A 17,755-nucleotide genomic window follows, 5' to 3' on the forward strand; every position below is an offset into this window, starting at 1 on the left:
TAAGAAACTGACATTTTTACCTTCAGATCTACTACCATGGACTGCACTAGTAGGAAAATGACGGAATTATCTTCCCAGTTGATATAGGTAGATGCTTTGCACAGTTTAACACAAGCAATAGCAGCACTTTCTGTCAGTTGTCTGCTTCCACTGTGGCCTGCGAGTGCCTTCCTGAGATTGTCCAAGAACAGTTTCTGCAGAATTCAAACCAGGAATAGTTATAACCAGAGCTCTGGCAATAATCTTGGTTGGGGTTTTTAGATCCTTAAACATTGCAAACAAAGAACATGGCATTTTCGGATCAGAAATCACGATATTGGGGTTGCAGAAGACAACTTGACACAGCATTCTGGAGAAACGTTACGCTTATTAGAGGCTAGTTTTGAATGATCTAGGGCAATCCAAATGGCACAAAGAGATGGTTGTTTCCTCTTAACCATAATGGTTGCAGCCACATCACATTCAACATCTGCCACAGGTACCACAGGAATGGAACACACAGTACACACGCTGCAGAAACACAGATCAGCACAGCATGGTCACGAGAAGCAATGCTAAGTTTGCTGCTGGTGGAGCTAGGGGAAACCACAACAATGGGATTCAAACTCCAAGGAGATGTAAAAGTTCTGAAATACTACTGTTGGGACATGCTATCTGTATGAATTACTGTCAGTGACAGAACAAGTGTTAGGTGAGAACTTAAAAAGGGTGCAGAAATCTACATATGGTATTGTAACATGCTTTTTAGGCAAGAAAGACAAAATAAAATATAGCTGAAATACAGAATAAGCATCCCCTAAAAATGGGAATTAGAATTCAGACACCTTTTTTCTCTTACCTTGTTCATTTTAGTTTCCTCTACCACGTCCTTTGCTATATCTTGGATAATCTCTGGACACAGGACCAGGAGTATGATTTGCAGTGGCCAAACTGCTGCTTTACGTTTTGTGCTTTCAGCAAAGCCATCCACTAAGTCAAACAACTTCTCTGCACAATCTGCATAAAATATAACCCCAAATTCAATACCAAGTTTAACTATGAAACGGTAAAGAATAGGTATAAAAGATCAGAGGGATAGCTCTGCCTACACAGAAATAAGTCCTGTTTTGCACATTACTGGAGATAAAATGGTCTCAGAGTTAAAGGCATGGTTTACCTGAAAATACAAATTTTCCTCTCTTTTTGACTAGAGACATATACAGGTGATGTTCTCTTAAGGTTTGTTTGGTTTATTTCCTGTATCAAGATGAAAAATATATATTTAAAGAGTTTCCATCTTTTGGGTTTTATTTCTTTGTGTTGTGAACCAAAAAATTAATCTCTTTAAAAGGTGAATCAGGAGAGAAAAGAGAGCAGTGTATCCTTGCCTGCCCTGACAAAAGCTAACAGAAATTTGTTTCTTATTTGCAGGCTACACAAAAAGCAAAGAGCACGAAATGCAAGTGAATGTGGGAACGTCTGAGAAACCAACTTTTGAACACTATGTCACTGGTTTTGCCTTACCAGCCATATCCGTCTGTGGTGTTTGGTACAGCTTTGTGAATTCATCAGGATAGTTTTCCACCCAGTTCCAAAATGCCTGCGGATAATGTAAAACATCTTTACATTCCAGAGCTCAAAAATACTTTTTCTGAATTATGTCATTAAAGAATAAGCGATCTTACTCTCACTTCTAAGCATATATGCATCGAAGGGATGCACCACCATATATGTTATAGTAAATTAATGAATTGCAACTATTTATAAATTAGACAATGGCTGCAAATAAGCAATGAAACAGAAGATAAGTATTAAAATACTCACCTTTTCAAGACTGTTGATAACTGCTAACTGAGCTACTTTTTTAAGGGCTTTAAACTTGAATACAGTCTCTGTAAAGGGAAAACATTTCTGTATTTAGAAAAGAAACTTGGTTCTAAAAAGCAACCCTGATTATAAAAGCCATGAGAAGCACAAACCAATATTTAAACCAGATCTTTATGCTGCTTAAGAGTATCTTCTAATATTTTGGTAAATCCTTATCAACGATCTAGACGAGGGGATCAAGTGCACCCTCAGTAAGTTTGCAGACGACATGAGCTGGGCAAGAGTGTTGATCTGCCCGAGGGCAGGACAGCTCTGCAGAGGGATCTGGACAGGCTGGATTGATGGGCTGAGGCCACTGTACAAGGATCAACCAGACTAAGTAGAGAGTCCTGCACTTGGGTCACAGCAACCCCCTGCCACGCTCCAGGCTTCAGGACGAGGGGCTGGAAAGCTGCCCAGTGGAAAAGTACCTGGGGGTGTTGGTCGACAGCAGCCGGATAGCAGCCGGCATGTGCCCAGGTGACCAAGAAGGCCAAGGTCATCCTGGCCTGCATCAGGAACAGTGTGCCCAGCAGGACCAGGGAAGTGATCATCCTCCTGTAGTGGGCACTAGTGAGGCCACACCTCAAATCCTGGGTTCAGTTTTGGGCCCCCCACTGAAAGACAGACACTGAGGGGCTGTAGCATGTCCAGTGAAGGGCAAATGAGCCGGGAAAGGGTCTGGAGCACAAGTCCTGTGAGGAGCTGCTGAGGGGGCTGGGGGTGTTCAGCCTGGAGAAGGAGATGGCTCAGGGGAGATCTTTTTGCTCCCTATAACTCCCTGAAAGGAGAGGACAGAGGGGGCAGGTCAGTCTCTTCTCACAAGTGACAAGTGATGGGACAAGAGGAAACGACGTCAAGTTGTGCCAAGGGAGGTTTAGATTGGATATTGGGGAAAATGTCTTTGCTGAAAGGGCTGTCAGGCACTGGAATGGGCTGCCCAGGGAGGTGGTGAAGTCACCATCCCGGGAGGGGTTTAACAGACATGGCTTAGTGGTGGTATTAGCAGTGCCGGGTTAACAGTTGGACCTGATGATCTTTTCCAAGCCAAACGAATCTCTGATTCTAAACGTATGACTATTTAGAGTAAAACACAGCAATAAAAAGATAAACACATCAATACCATTGCATCACCTTTAACTAGGCATATTCAGGTAAAAATATTTCAAAAAACAGGCTCAAATCATACCTTGCAAGAGTCGCTTTAGTTTCGAACAATCCACACTGATGTACTGTAAAAGTTCAATATCATGAACATCAGCATTATCTTCTGAACAAACAGTCAGTTCCTGTAATCTAAAAATACGCAAAGTAAACTGACTTCTCAATCAGGTTACGTCAGAAAGGTACGAACACACCCCCATGACCCTACACACTGGAACAGCAGGGGAATACTGTATGATCTCCTCACACAATACAATCTCCTCAGATAAGCTTTTCCAGGTTTAGAAATGAAAGACAGACCATAGTCTTATTCCACACTCAAACTCAAAATAGATCTAAAAATACCTGTGATGTCTTACAAGATACCAATAGCACCTGAAGATGGTCTGTTTATGCCCAAGATTGGCCTAAATCCTCTTGTTATCTACCATACTGTAGCAGTAATCTTGCCACCCTTCCATCCAAATATCATATTTATGGAATCGTGACACCTTGAGACAATTGCTGTTCAGCAGCAAATTTTGCCCCAGCTATTTCCTTGAAAGGAAAGCAGTGACTGATGGTACTTAATATCGCTGAAGTGAGCTACAACCGCTAGCTCCATGTTTTTCTGCCCTAAAGAAACAGGATGAACTTTAATCACACCAGTTTAAACACAATGGCATCTTTTCACACTTTTGTATTAGATGATTTACGAAACATTTCATAATGTAATTTCATAATTCATGAATAAATTAATTTCGTAATTCATTTTCATAATGTAAACTAAACCTCTAATAACAAAATCATATGTGCTCACAAACTGCAGACTGCTAGGTCTTGTTCCAAAGCTACAGATGTGTTTTAGACTTGGAATGTGATTTCTAGTACTACACACAAAAGCAGCTCTTCATTTCTCCAGCGCCAGGGAAACTTAACAGCCCTCGCTGGGAATGGGAAGGTCCCCACTGCTGTGCTTTTCGTGCCAAAAATCCCCCAGCTGCTGTACAAGGCCTAGAAATATGCCTAAACAGGAAGCACAGGTCAAAAGATCAGCAATGCTAACTGTCAGCAAGCTGACCCCTATGGAGATCAGCAACAATTGGTCAAATATTTAACTATTTACGTACAAGCCATCTTGGAGTGAAAACAGGTTAGGGGAAAAAGCAGGATGTTCCAGCTCAAATGGATGGTAAGAAGGGCTTTGGAGCTTGAGAACTAAACCATGCTCCAGGCGCATGAACAAATACAGACCATGGACTACATTCAAGCCCGTCAAAAAAATTCAAGTGAAAAATACTTCCTGTTAAAGGAGCAAAAGAAATTGTTTCCATTTCCATAAGCAACAAAACCTAATCGACCTGTTGAGTTAAACCACATCCTCCATGCTAGCTGCCAAGTCCATGTTCTTGAAACAGAAGTTATTAAAGGCTCTGTAAAAGTTTTTAAAATACTTAACATTTCCAATTACTAACTAATTTTAGTCTGATTTCTAAAATGTTAATATTTTTCAAAATGTTGGAATGGAACCGGTTTTGTACTACAAGGAATATACAGATCTTTGTTTCAATTAAACTGGCACACTCTTTGCTATGCCACATAAGGCTGCCCAAGCTCCACTTTGAATAAATCAAGGATGATTTTAGCTGTAACAACGTGTGGTAAGAGCTAAGGTACTTCAAGCAGATAGCAAAAACATCAAAGTATTTCAGCAATAAAAAGCTTAATACACAACTCTAGCAGACTGGCAAACATTGAAGCATCAGAAGGATCTGGAATGGGACAAAAAGAGCAAAGAATAGATGGAAACTTTGGGCCTGTCTCTCTTCTCACTTAGAACAGCAGCAAAGACAGTTATTTTAAAAGTAAATGCGCTGTGAAACTCAAGTCAGCAGACAAATGTTTCTTTTCCAGCAACTAACAAACAGTCCAGCTGTTTTGTCCCCTTCAGGCATAAGAGAGATTTAACATAAAAGCCTTCAAGCAGGAAAAATTAGGAAGGAAAACAGCCTTGGGGCTCCAACAGAGCTGTAGACAATCAGAAATTTTGCATTCTAAATTCATAAGTAAAGAGATACAACCTATTATCTTCAGCATCCCTTTTTTTTTTTTCCAAAATACCTTGCACTCACAAGAACTCATCCAACTTACTCAGCTGAGTTATTTTCACTCTACTACAGCACTTGACCTGTACTTATGAAAGCAGATTAAAAAAGCAGTAAGTGCAGCTCACAGAAAACGTGCTGGCAGTAACTTAGAATGGACACAAAACGGGTTCCTTTTGTAACCAGAAACTCAAGTAAATTTTGAAAGGTTTCAGTTAAGAACTACCTTGTTAAATAACACCTAAAGAGTGCACTTCTCTGAGATTAGGGAGACTACAATTCATGACAGATGCTCTAGCCACCAGTATGTAGTAGAGCTTCTAACACTCCAGGTCAGGCTACTGAAGAACACCTACCTGGTGGAAATGCGGCTGAACACGGCATTGAAGTTATTGCAGCTAAGAGAAAAAAGAACCCCAGAGGCAGAATTGCGTAGTTCAGCTGCGTGCTGGTTCCCTTCACGGTAAGTGTGGATGAAGTGGCAGATTTCTGGCAGCAACTGTTTTACCAGCATGGTCTCGTCTAGTCGCATGGTATCCTTTGGTTGCTAAAAATAAACATTCAGTATTGCATGAAATTCTGTTTCGTAGGTTTGGAGGCAAAAAATATGGAGCATCTGCCACTCACAGGCACAGGACCCAAATCTAAACTTCTAATTCTGCCTGCAGGCTACCCCTGACCATAGTGTAAAGCCCTCTGCACAGAACAGGCTCTCATTTGAGCCGTAACCCGCATCATTTTCAGTTACATCTCTGAAATGCACAGGACACCGAGTTGATCAACGTTATCAAGTATCAATCAAAACAGCAAGCTAGTTTTTGAAGTAGAACACATCTCTGTTTTGACGAACGCACCCTGTTGATCTGTGAAAAGTACCAGCAGCAGAGCATTAGCTATCTCAGGTTTGAATGGGAGCTCGAAGGGCAAAGCCCCACCCTTACCTCTCTGTTGGGAAGTACTCTGACCACTGTATTTTGAGAGCAAATATTCTATATTAAAAAAAGGAGCCCCAAAAGAAGTGCTTCTCCCTTGCTCTTGCCTGGGATTGCTCTATACGAGTCAAAAATGGCTTAACTTTCCTGCAAAAGAAAAATCTAATTTTTGCCAGTTTGCACAGTATGAGACATAAGGAAACTATTTACAAAAGAATTCAAAGCGAAACTTTGCTCTACTAAGAGCAAGTTTTCACAGAAGGGTCAGCATTAAAGCTTTCTAAAATTCTACCAATGAATTTACCACAGGGAATTGGGAGGTTTCAGAGACTCCCACTTGGTTGACCTGAGTCTTGTTACCATGAGAACACGATGAAACATTGAGCAAGAACTGCGAGCAAGAAATACGTCTGAAGATATCACAGAACACAACGCTCTTTGTATAGCACTTTGGCTCAGTCTTATTAAACATATACTGGCTCAACTAGCTCCCATTTGAATTGACAAAGCAAGAAGTATTCAGCACAATTTCAGGCTGTTCAGATGTCATCTATTAGGGAAAAAACCCACTTAAGTTTCAAACAATATGCACAGAAGAAATATTCCAAAAGAATTAATTTTGGAAGTTAAAACTGTTTTTTTTGACTCACTCCATCAAAGACACAAAAAGTGCCAAAAAGAGGTATTTACCTCAGCTGTAAAAGCTGAAAAATGTATTCACCTGGATCTTTTGTGAATTTAGAAGAATTCACAATTATTCAGCCTGTTTTAGTACTGCATTGTAAGATATTCCACTTGACAAATCTAACCATAATAAGGTCGTTACCTTATAAAGAAAGAACCTTCAAAAACTGCTGCAGGGAAACAGCAAAGAGCTTCGATGGTTCCAAGACACTCATCCAGGGATACAGCTTTACACAGAAAACCTCCTTTCTTAAAGGAATACACCACCTCAAGTTCTGCTCACAGTGAGGTGCAGCACAGTAAGCTGTACAACCGTTCACAGCCCGGCGCTCACAGCAAACTGCCGCGCAGCACAGCCCTGGCTGGAAACCTCAGGACTGGAGTCCCACTGGAAGTTTGGATGTGGTTAACTAATGTAATCTAGGAAACACCTGCAAAAGGAATCTTCTGCAGAGTGACAGCAGGGTTTCTGCGGTATAGATAAACACGAAAAATTACTTCAACAAATGGAAGTTTTAAGAAATTTAAAGAAAAATCAACACAATGCAGAAAACTTAGTAGCATTCTGAAATTCCTGCACTGAACACTGAAGTTCCTGCACTGAACTACCTGCTACTTTCAGCATGATTTACTACTCCATGACTTCTTCGCTTTAAATTGAGGGATGAAAACATTTTGATGCATCTATTCAAAAACTACCAAGCAGAACATGCCACAAACTCTCAAACTTTACAGAAATCTAACGAAGCTTCATAACCACATCTAATTCTTCCTTCGGGTTTGTGTCTTCCCTTACTCCAGCTCACATGTCTCTAAGCACAGTTCTCTGCAATTCTTTTCAACAAATTATTAAAAGAAAACCATTATTCATGACTCCACAGATTATCTGAGCAGTGGGACAGGCAAATTCAGAAGTCTACTTGAATCTGTTTAGCTGAAAAAAGATCGCTAATTTCAGGCAAGAAAAAAGCACCCCACAAATCCTTAATTGATCAATTATATCAACTTATATCAACTACTTGCATGTACAGGAAGTTTTAGTATTTTTTAAGTGGCGTTAATCTGAATCAGATTAGTTTTAACTTTACTACCAGTAATAATAGCTACACAAGCATTTGACTTGTACTCTAACTCATTTGATTGCAACTTAGCAATTGCTTATGCAAGCCTACTCACCCCTGCCAGACATTTTTCCAGTGTATCCAAGATAATCAGCTGAGATAGATATAAATTCTTTTCAGCAGTTTCTCCAAATATTCTCTAGAAGTAGAAAAGATAAGGACTCATCTGAGACACAGAAATTTGGCCTGTAATGCATTCCTTTATGCAAAGTGGCACAATGCTATGGTTCCTTTACCGCTCTGGTTTTGAGTTTAAAAATAAAGCCAGCAAAAATGAGATTAAAATAGGAATTAAAACCTTATCGCTGGCAAAACATCTTTGTCCAGTCTGCAATGCCAAATCTAATAAGGAACAAACAGTTGCTGCAAAGTAAGACTGGAGGTGCACTGCAGCCCCTTACCTTCATCAAGCCAGTGATTTATTCAGAAATGCACTAACTTTTCAGGAACTATTTTGGTATCAATTACTGCTGACTCTTCTCCAGTGATGTATTTCATCGCCAACATCTTAATAGAACTGGTGTTACAACAAATCCATTTGAACACGCTTATACAAGTGTTGCAAAATTTAGCCCAGACCACAGGAAGAAACACGAGACCCTCAAACGAGATGCCACGCTTCAGATACAGGATGAAGGCAGAATTCCACCCGGTGCTTAAGCTAGCACCCAATTTTACTGCCAACATTAGTAAGACAGCAAAATAACGCAGAAAAGATTTAGCCAAAAATATATTGGTACTATTGCCTACACATGAACACAAGTGGAGGTCACCCGAAGGAAGCTGTTTCCAGCCACGGGAGAGATTAGCTCAGCTAAGTCAAAGGCAAACCCTCAAGATTCTTTTCTAAACGAAGACCATTACCACAGTCTAGCGGTGCGTCTTCTTTCAGCGACAGACATCCCTCAGAACTACTGCTGATTCATACAGTGGCTCAGTCCATCGAACAAAAAAAAAATGGTGCCTTGCTCCTCAGTGCAAAGCAAATGTTCACCTTTTTTACTGACACTTTCATGAAGTCTTTCCTCTCAGCATCTATCATACACAGAAACTTGCTTTACCTGCATAGTTCTCATTTATCAGATAATCATCTTAAACATCAACACGCTCCTTCATGCCTATGGAGCTTAATTAAAAGAAATTCTCTCCTGAACAGGATTACAGATAGCTTTAAGCAGCCTAAAATCCCTAGCAGTAGGGCAACCTATCGGCTGATTTTATCAATCCTTTGCAGAGTTTTAGTAGATGCACATCTCTATATAACTGACATCCACCACAACTCACTGCAAACTATCTTCCTAAAACCATTTTAAAAAGTACTGCCAGAGTTTGGCCGGTTCCACTACCCGTTTGTGGAGATTCCACACAATCACCGGTCACACGGCTGCAAAACTCAATGCCCTTTCCTCATGACAAATCCAAAAACAGTCCCTCCATTAAAAAAATATTCAAACTGCAACTTTCTCCTCACAAAGTATTCCTAATCTCTCCACTGGCCCAACTTGATAATAGTTATTTTTCCAGAGTTGACACTATGGCCATCCACAGTCCTTTTTCCTCCAGGCTCCTCTGCTCTTTGGTTCCACTGGGATCTACTTTAAATGAGTTTCAGTGATGATGTTGAGTCAAATATTTTGATGGATTTCAGGAATCATTTAATGGTTCCCTTGGAGGCAGAAGAGGAAAGCAGTGTGCAGAAGTAAACCACCCTCCAAGTCACCTGGCTGTAAAGCTTTCTCTGTGGGACCTCGCAGAAACACGGCCTTGAACCGCATCCCTTCACACCAGCCGACTGCCCTCAACTATCACCCTTAGGTGTTCAATGGGAGGCTGATGCGGACCAAACAAGAGATGGAAGAGATGTGTAACACTCCCACACACTTCTCACTCGTTTTTCTTACGGACAGTCAGGTACCCCTCGGGAGGCAGGAGGCTGCAGTGGCAGGATTAGGCAAGAGACTCTTTTCAACTATTTTTCCTACAAGGTTCTGAACGAAATCCACCTGGTTGTTACAATCTATTGTATTTTCTATACACACACAAACGTTGAAACATCCAAACAGCCTGGAAAATTCAAATAGCCTAGTTGTAAATCCTTGTTCCTTCTTCTTTTCCCAAAACAACTCCTGGCAGGTCATGCTCTGGCAGGACAGATGGGGGGAAAAACCACCTCCTAGTGCTGCTGGCTCAGCAGCTCCTTTGCCCTGCTGCATTCCTCCCTAAAGACTTTGCTAGCACTGCTTCCTGGAGAACTGAAGCACCTTCCCATCCTCCCCCACCTCCCAGCAAGCAGCTCATTCTACTGGTAAATGTTGCTGAGAGCCAGTATTGGGTACCTTCATGTACCTAACGGAAGATTCCCCTCCATCATCCATCACCTCCCTTTGGATTTCTCTGCCACAACTCTGACTGCCTTTACCTGTAACACAGCTCAGTGCTGTTGGTGAACTGTAGCACACCAGGATGAAAATTTCAGTATAAAATTATGCGACCGGAATTTAGTCAAACACTTTGACTACTTTTCAAGTGACTCTCTGCAGACTGTATATTACGAATTAATAACAACCATTCTGAAAAATCACCCAACAATTCAAATTTATAAAACTTACCATGTTATTAACATTTTTTAAGATATTAGTGAGACCACTGATGACCAGGGAAAACTTGTACTTGGAAATGTTTATGAGACATTCCTTGTTGTGCTCCGTACTGACTTTGGTGTGGGTATTCTGCTGGCCAACCTTTATGGGAAGCTACAAAAAGAGATAAGTATTGTAAGCCTTTTTTACATTGAAATTTTACATCTTTTAAAGAAGGGTTAAAAATTTTTGAGACACCAGAAACTACCTTGAAAATCATTCTACAAGAGACAACTACAAACACACTGATTATTTCATTTGCTCTACATTCATCTTTCTATTAGTTATCTATAAAACAAAATACTGAAGTTCATCTATTCCTTTTTCTCAGTCGAAACTAAACCTCTATTTTGTGAAATTTTCTACAATTCAAATGTCAAAGGAATCAAAAGGAGCAGAAGAACATGAGTAAGGCAGAATTCTGAGAAGAGTTTCTTTATTTCAAAAATCAGCTCATTAAATACCAAAAATCTTCAAAAGGCTAATACCTGCCAGGAAAAAAAATGCATCTTGAGACCTGCAAGGAGGTCAAATCACAGCAGCTCACAAAGCAGGCAAGTTGGAAAGAGGTAACAGTGATTCCACCTCTGCCCTCCACTCTCGTCGTGGGACAGAACTGGCCCAGAGGCACAGCCGAGCCCCGGGAGGAACCACCACCCACAGCCCCCGCAGGTCCCACGAACTGGGGCTGCTTGGGGGTCCCTGTACAAACACAGCCCACCGTGACCCTGGCGATGAAGTCGCTCAGCCTCAAACGTGCTTCAAGTACTCGAGCCCCACACTACCTGCCCTTGCCCAACATCCAGGGGTGCAAACTAGCCTTGAAACACATCTTTCCCAGGAAAGGTAAGATTCGGAGTGGCTGCACAAAACTGAGAGCTTTCTCCTGCTGCGGGAACACTGGACTCTGTTTCATGCTGTACCCAAATTCTTGTAGGGTCACCAATGGGTCACTTCCCCCGCATGCTCCTCACGGGACTCAGCCCGTACCAACCGCCAAGTGAAAACGTGAGAAGGGTTCTTGGGAGAAGCTCACTTTCCGGAGGATCTGTATTTATCAAAATCAACCCTTTCTTGTGGGAACAAGAAGGGAATCAGTGCTATCACCTCTTTCTATAATTCACATATGGCATCTGTATTTTAAAAGGTGACCTAGGAATTCACTATCCATAGGAACTTTAATTGCTACTACAAGTTTTAACCAATTTCGACTAGAATTCTCGATAGGTGTGTATTCTGAAAGACACTGATAGATCAAAGTAAATGCTACAATGTAATATTTTGCATTAGAAAGGCGAACTTTAAAAGACTTTTTAAAAAAAGAGACAGCATTTAAGAGAGGTTAAAAGAACTCCTCCAAGGAATTATGATCAGCTTTACAGCTGCAAAATGCTTGAAGAGCACCTGTCCAGGCTGGGGGCCTCTGCAGACCTGCAGTCACGAGTATCTCTGCCAACCCTTTAACATCACTGTCTTTGTTGACAGAAGTTTAAAGGTCCATATTTAGATGCTAGATGAAAGAAATCAAAAGGCAGAAGGTAGGGGTTGTTTTTTCCTCTCAACAGTGTTCATAGAATCACAGAACGGTTTGGCTAGATGAACTATATTAAAGAAATCACAAGGCAGAAGGTAGGGGTTGTTTTTTCCTCTCACCAGTGTTCATAGAATCACAGAACGGTTTGGGTTGGAAGGGACCTTAAAGCCCATCCAGTCCCACCCCCTGCCATGGGCAGGGACACCTTCCACCAGACCAGGTTGCTCCAAGCCTCATGCAGCCTGGCCTTGGACACTCCCAGGGATGGGGCATCCACAGCTTCTCTGGGTTGCAATGGTGGATTGAACCATTAAACGCAGAGTACCTAACACTGACTCCTCCCATTTGCAGGGCAGTGGCCCCCTCTAATACACCATCCCATTTTCATGCCCAAGTGTGATTTCCTCTCCGTACAAGCTGTGGTTCGGTTCAGGTCTGAAGCATCAGTTCTGGCACCGCAGACCAGGAGCACAGCGGAAATCGGCTGTTTTTCCTAAGAGAATGGTTGGCTCGAGTAAAAATCTGACTGAACTGCTGTGCTCGATCACACCAGAGACCCACAGCAACGGAAGCGCGTAGGAGAAACGCTTGTTGCACCCAGGGAGCCCTGCTAAGAGACACCACCACATCTGCCCCTTCACAAGAAGGTCCAACGCAAGTTCCGTAGGGCAATCAAGGTCATTTCCACTTCATTTTGTGATTCTCTTGCAAGCCTTCCGATTGTAACGACGCAAAACAGTGTGATGTCTTTCAATGTGCTCATTTTAAAACTGGAGAAAGCAGAACAAACAGCATTTATGACTCAAGCTTTGTTTTCATCTTGGATGCTATTTTTACAACACATTTCGGAAGTCATTAGTGGAAGACAGATACATTTAGTTAACAAATTCACCATTGCTTGTACTTTTTAATTGAATTTTCAAGCCTCCATGCTGACAACAGCAGAAAAGCTCCACACCATGGTGCGACAAAACCCCAGAAGTACCTGTGTCACAGATCTAGTTCCGTATGCTTCCATGTGAAGGAAATGTCCTATTACACACTTCTGGAGCTTCCTGCCACAACAGCCACAGCAACAAGGTCACCCCGAAGTAAAACTGCTTGTTATACTACCATTCAAAATATGAAACTATACAGAAAGGAAGTATTAGCACTGCTGGTTTGGGTTACGTTCTATTTCTCAGTGATTTCCTTTGTGCGCTCTGACGTGCTGGAGCATTACATGCTCCCTAACAGAATCGCAGAATCATGGAATGGTTTGGGTTGGAAGGGACCTTAAAGACCATCCAGTCCCATCCCCTGCCATGGGCAGGGACACCTTCCACTAGACCAGGTTGCTCCAAGCCTCATCCAGCCTGGCCTTGAATGGGGCATCCACAGCTTCTCTGGGCAACCTGTCCCAGTGCCTCCCCACCCTCTCCAGGCAGAATTCCTTCCCGTTATCTAATCTAACCCTCCCCACTTTCAATTTGTACCCGTTACCTCTTGTCTTGTCACTACAGGCCCTTGTAAAAAGTCCCCCCCAGCTTCCTTGTAGCCCCTTCAGGCACTGGAAAGCTGCAATAAGGTCTCCCTGGAGCCTTCTCTTCTCCAGGCTGAACAAGCCCAACTCTCTCAGCCTGTCCCCATGGCAGAGGGGCTCCAGCCCTCTGAGCATCTTCGTGGCCTCCTCTGGACTTGCTCCAACTGGTCTACATCCTTCTGATGTTGTGGGTTCCACAGCATTCCTAGCAAGATCTTTACAGTCAAATGATAAAAACTCGCTTTGAAACTGGGAAGTGCGTGCTGCCACAGAATTGCAAAGCTGTTCGAAAAGCAGAAGGCACTGTGGTGTCTGACAGCATGGCAAGCCTGTCACACCCTCGGAAGTGGCCTCAGTTTAAAGGCTGATGTACTTTTATCCAACAATTGTTCTGTTACGGAATCCTTTCCTCGTGGATGCTAACTGTGAAGAGAAATGGTGCTGTGTCTGCAGAAGAGCCACCCCCACCTGTGTCAGGCACTGTCTAGCGTGATGCCATAGGGCACAGCGTTCCGCGCAGGGACGCTGATTTGTAACCACCACCTGGAGCGGCGGCGGTCTGTGAGGCACCACACGCAGCCTGTTGGGAAAGGCTAACATTAAGCCACAGCTTTTTCTTTATCACCTGTAATTAATGAACACAAAGTTTAATCATCTCTATTTACTACCAGACTGTATTTAATATTCTTATTTTCAGAGGTTATGGAGCAAGTGCTTTAGCACGTCAAGCAAAGTCACCATTTCAACTTTTTTGGGCAAGACACAACTTTGCAGAACATTAAGAATTCAAAACCTGTCAGAGAAACCCAGTCTGCCACAGGATGCAGAAGGAGGGCTCCTGAAACCGCTGTCCCGAGAAGCCCCTAATACGGCCAGTGGCCACTACCCGCCCACAGGCAGGGACCCCGCAGGGTTCGGCGGGGTGGCAGACTGCAGAGCACGCCGCTGCCTCCACCTCAAGGCAAGCACCAAGGTCCCAATCACACCTTGGGAGAGGGGAAGGTGGGAGACCATTTCAGGGGATCCACCTCAGGGAAGGAAATTCTCCACTTGCCTAAAGCGGGCTCATCATTTTGATTAAGCAGCCTGAAACGTCTGAATGCACTTCTGCCTTTGATTCAGAATCAGGAGAAAGGAACAAACACCTAGAAAAAAAACCCTAGTGCTATCCTTAACAGCACAGAGACCTACCTGGCCTTTCTCTGTCAAACAATTGCTTGGAACTTCTTCAGCAGACAGCAACACAGAGCTGTACTGGCGAGATAGGAAATACACCCAGCACCACTCTTCCCTCAGCACCAGCACTGTCGGACCAGCTACAAATCTTTCTAAAAACCAACAGGCATCTTCCTCCCAGCTATGCACATGCACTGCATCACACGCTTGAGGCATTATTCAGCGCAAGAACCTCACCACTAAGCCTTTGGGAGAACGTGGAACTCCAAAAGCATTTCACATAGGCTGCTGTAGAAAACCAGTATTTTCAAAAGGTTAGTGGAAGTCGGCACTGTGACCAAACATACATTTCCCCACACTGTCAACACAACCTGCTGTGTGTAGCAAGGATCACCACATCAGCGCGGTGCTTTTCAGCAGCTCACTAACGGACCCAGGTAACATCTGCTCACGTGGGCCATCCCCCCTCTCCGCGCTGGGACACTGTCCGTGTGCAGTCCAGCACTTCCTCTGGAAACACATCACACGCTCGCTTGGAAAAACGAGATCAAAGCTGCTTCAGGTTTATGCTCGAGAAAGATAAAATAGCGCACACTGTGCCTAAAAGCAGCGTTCTAGTCTGTCCCAGTTGTCAGCGAATCCGTTTCAGACCGAGAGGCTGTGGGATGAAGTTCCGTGTTCTGCGCAGGGCAGCCTCCCCTCGCAGCTAAGGGTTCGTCTCGCCTGGGGAGCGTGGTCAGTAGCACTCACATGCAACCCCCCGAAACACATCCCAACTCTACCAGCGATTTCTTAACCAGCCAAGGTGAAAACAGCAGCGCAAAACACAAAGCTGGTACCTGCAGCCAGTGCTTTTCCAGCTCCCTGATCCCGTACAGATTGCAAATGCTGCAGAGAGTCAACAGGAGGAGGGAATATTTGCTTTAATTTAATGCCTTTCAATGAAAGTAAGAATGTAACGTCACTACTGGCTTGAAGTTTTTACAAAGCTTTCTTAACTGAAAGCAGTCATCTCTCAAACTACAAATGGGGAGCCTAAACCATAATCCACCTAACAGAGGTCTTTCTGTAAAGCGTATCATAATCACTTAAGTCACTACAAGTTTATACAGGATTAGTATCTTTCATCATATCTGATAATTTTAAAACAGTCTCGATTTAAACAGTTGAGGCAGGAAGGCTTCTCTGACTACGCTCAGAACGATTTCACTACTGTATCAGCCTTCCCATGATTTCAGCGTGTAACACATTTAAAAACACAGTACACCAAATCGTAAGTGATCATTTCCATAGGAAAAGAAAGAAAAAGAGATTAAATTTTATTTTACAAAGACCTGATTATGTCTGAAACCGCAGAGAATTTCACTAAAACACAGCCTAGCCTCTTTGTGCCGCTGCAGCCTAATTCCATCCTGATGAGTACAAGTTTTGAAAAATATAATAACCAGTCCTACATACAAAATCAGTCAAGAGATTTCATCCGTGCTACACAAGAAATGGGATCAAGCCTCACATGCCCCATCAATAGCTTCTTTCTGCCCCAGCTCAAGCCTCAAGGGTGGCTCAGAGGAGAGTGCAGTGCCGCAGTTGTAGCGCGGGAGTGAGCGCAGCGGGGCAGGACTGGCACCGTACTTGAAAAATGGGTTCAGAGAGCCAGCCATGGTGAGTTCACAGAACTCTGCTTGCCAGTTCTTTCAGGCCCACGGAATTGTACACACAACAGCAGATTTTGGTTAAAGCAGCATTTACAACAGTAAACAAGAGTAGACAAGAACAGACCGGTTTGCACTGATTTTTCTTGTTTTCAATACAAATCAGCATTCTGTTTACTGTTTCATCTGTCTTAAAATTAATTCAGGCACTCAGCAAATGAATGAAAAGACTGTCTACATCTATAAACTTTGGTGAAAGGTGGTTACACTTCCCTCCTTTGTAAAGGCAGGAAGAAACCTTGAAAAATTTTGTCTTCTCCCCTACAGAAAAAACCCAACCCTAAACTGAACAACCCACAGACACGAGCGAGCTCCCCTTCCTTATCCCAACACGCCGATGATGCAGGAAGTAGTGGCTCCCTCAGCACTGAATCGAGGTCCTGCATTTGGAAGAGCAGACAGAGTATGCAACAACTTAAAAATGCATTATCACCACTAGAATAACGTGCACATCTTCAGTCAATTTCTGAGAAGTATGAACTTATGTTCAACTGAGCAGTCTAAACAAGTAGTAACGACCAGCCAACAATGACACAAAGGTGGGGAGTTACAAGAGGCACATAAATATCCCCACTGATGGACAACGCAGTCGTGTAACCTGGCATTTGGGTATGCAGTTAAGAACAGTCACACCTTTCCACCCTGAACATCCCTGTCCGACCAGGCAAAGCACAGGAAACGATGTATTCGAAGCAAACAAACAAAACTGAGAACCCCAAGGTGACATGAATAGGTGACAGAGAAAACTTCTCACAGAAAAAGCAGATTGTCTCCTCCTTGCTTCACTGCTTCATGCACTTCCCAATACAATGTTTGAAAAGAAAAATTGCCCTGGTTAACCAAAAATATGCAATAAACTCATCAAAATTTTCTCAGTAGCACCTATCGCACGAGCTATACTCTGACTACAACAGCCAACACCGGATTTGATGTATATTATCCCTAAACTCCAATGTCTTCGCACCTCAAAAATGAGAACAGCTTGCTTCCTACCAGGAGAGGATTCCTCCCAGACACCTATCTGTCATTATCCCACAAGACACATAGAAAAATAATTCTGTTTAAGACGCTGAAGTTCTTAACTCCTAACAGATGTTGGCAAGCCCAGTCCCCCAATATACATTACAAAGTGAACGACAAGCCCAGGGCCTTTTAACACCAGTACACAAAGAAACGTTTTCCTGCATTATTGGGAGCATAATCAGTACCATGTTTTTTAAGCTTATGGAAAAAATGATCTATGACTCAAGATAACGGGGGGGGGATAAGTTAACTATGCAAATATGCCTGAAATGTATTGGAAAAGTCTGCAAATTTTCATGTCAAAAGACAAAGTTTGATA

The 17,755-nt window shown here is 42.9% G+C and overlaps 1 protein-coding gene across 1 annotated transcript in view; it reads right to left on the bottom strand.

Moving 5' to 3' along the window:
• Positions 1-16,362, bottom strand: part of NF1 (neurofibromin 1) — a 45,952-nt gene extending 29,590 nt beyond the window's left edge. Inside the window, exons 1-10 of the mRNA XM_010159872.1 lie at positions 16,215-16,362; positions 14,717-14,895; positions 10,440-10,583; positions 7,886-7,969; positions 5,450-5,640; positions 3,035-3,141; positions 1,804-1,871; positions 1,504-1,579; positions 839-996; positions 21-194 (exon numbers count right to left, since the gene is read on the bottom strand). Of these exons, the coding sequence (XP_010158174.1) occupies positions 21-194; positions 839-996; positions 1,504-1,579; positions 1,804-1,871; positions 3,035-3,141; positions 5,450-5,640; positions 7,886-7,969; positions 10,440-10,583; positions 14,717-14,895; positions 16,215-16,362 (1,329 nt within the window). The remainder of the gene's footprint in view (positions 1-20; positions 195-838; positions 997-1,503; positions 1,580-1,803; positions 1,872-3,034; positions 3,142-5,449; positions 5,641-7,885; positions 7,970-10,439; positions 10,584-14,716; positions 14,896-16,214) is intronic.
• Positions 16,363-17,755: the final 1,393 nt, after the last annotated feature.

This window comes from Eurypyga helias, unplaced genomic scaffold (genome assembly GCF_000690775.1).
Source record: "Eurypyga helias isolate BGI_N326 unplaced genomic scaffold, ASM69077v1 scaffold37839, whole genome shotgun sequence".
Lineage (NCBI taxonomy): Eukaryota > Metazoa > Chordata > Aves > Eurypygiformes > Eurypygidae > Eurypyga > Eurypyga helias.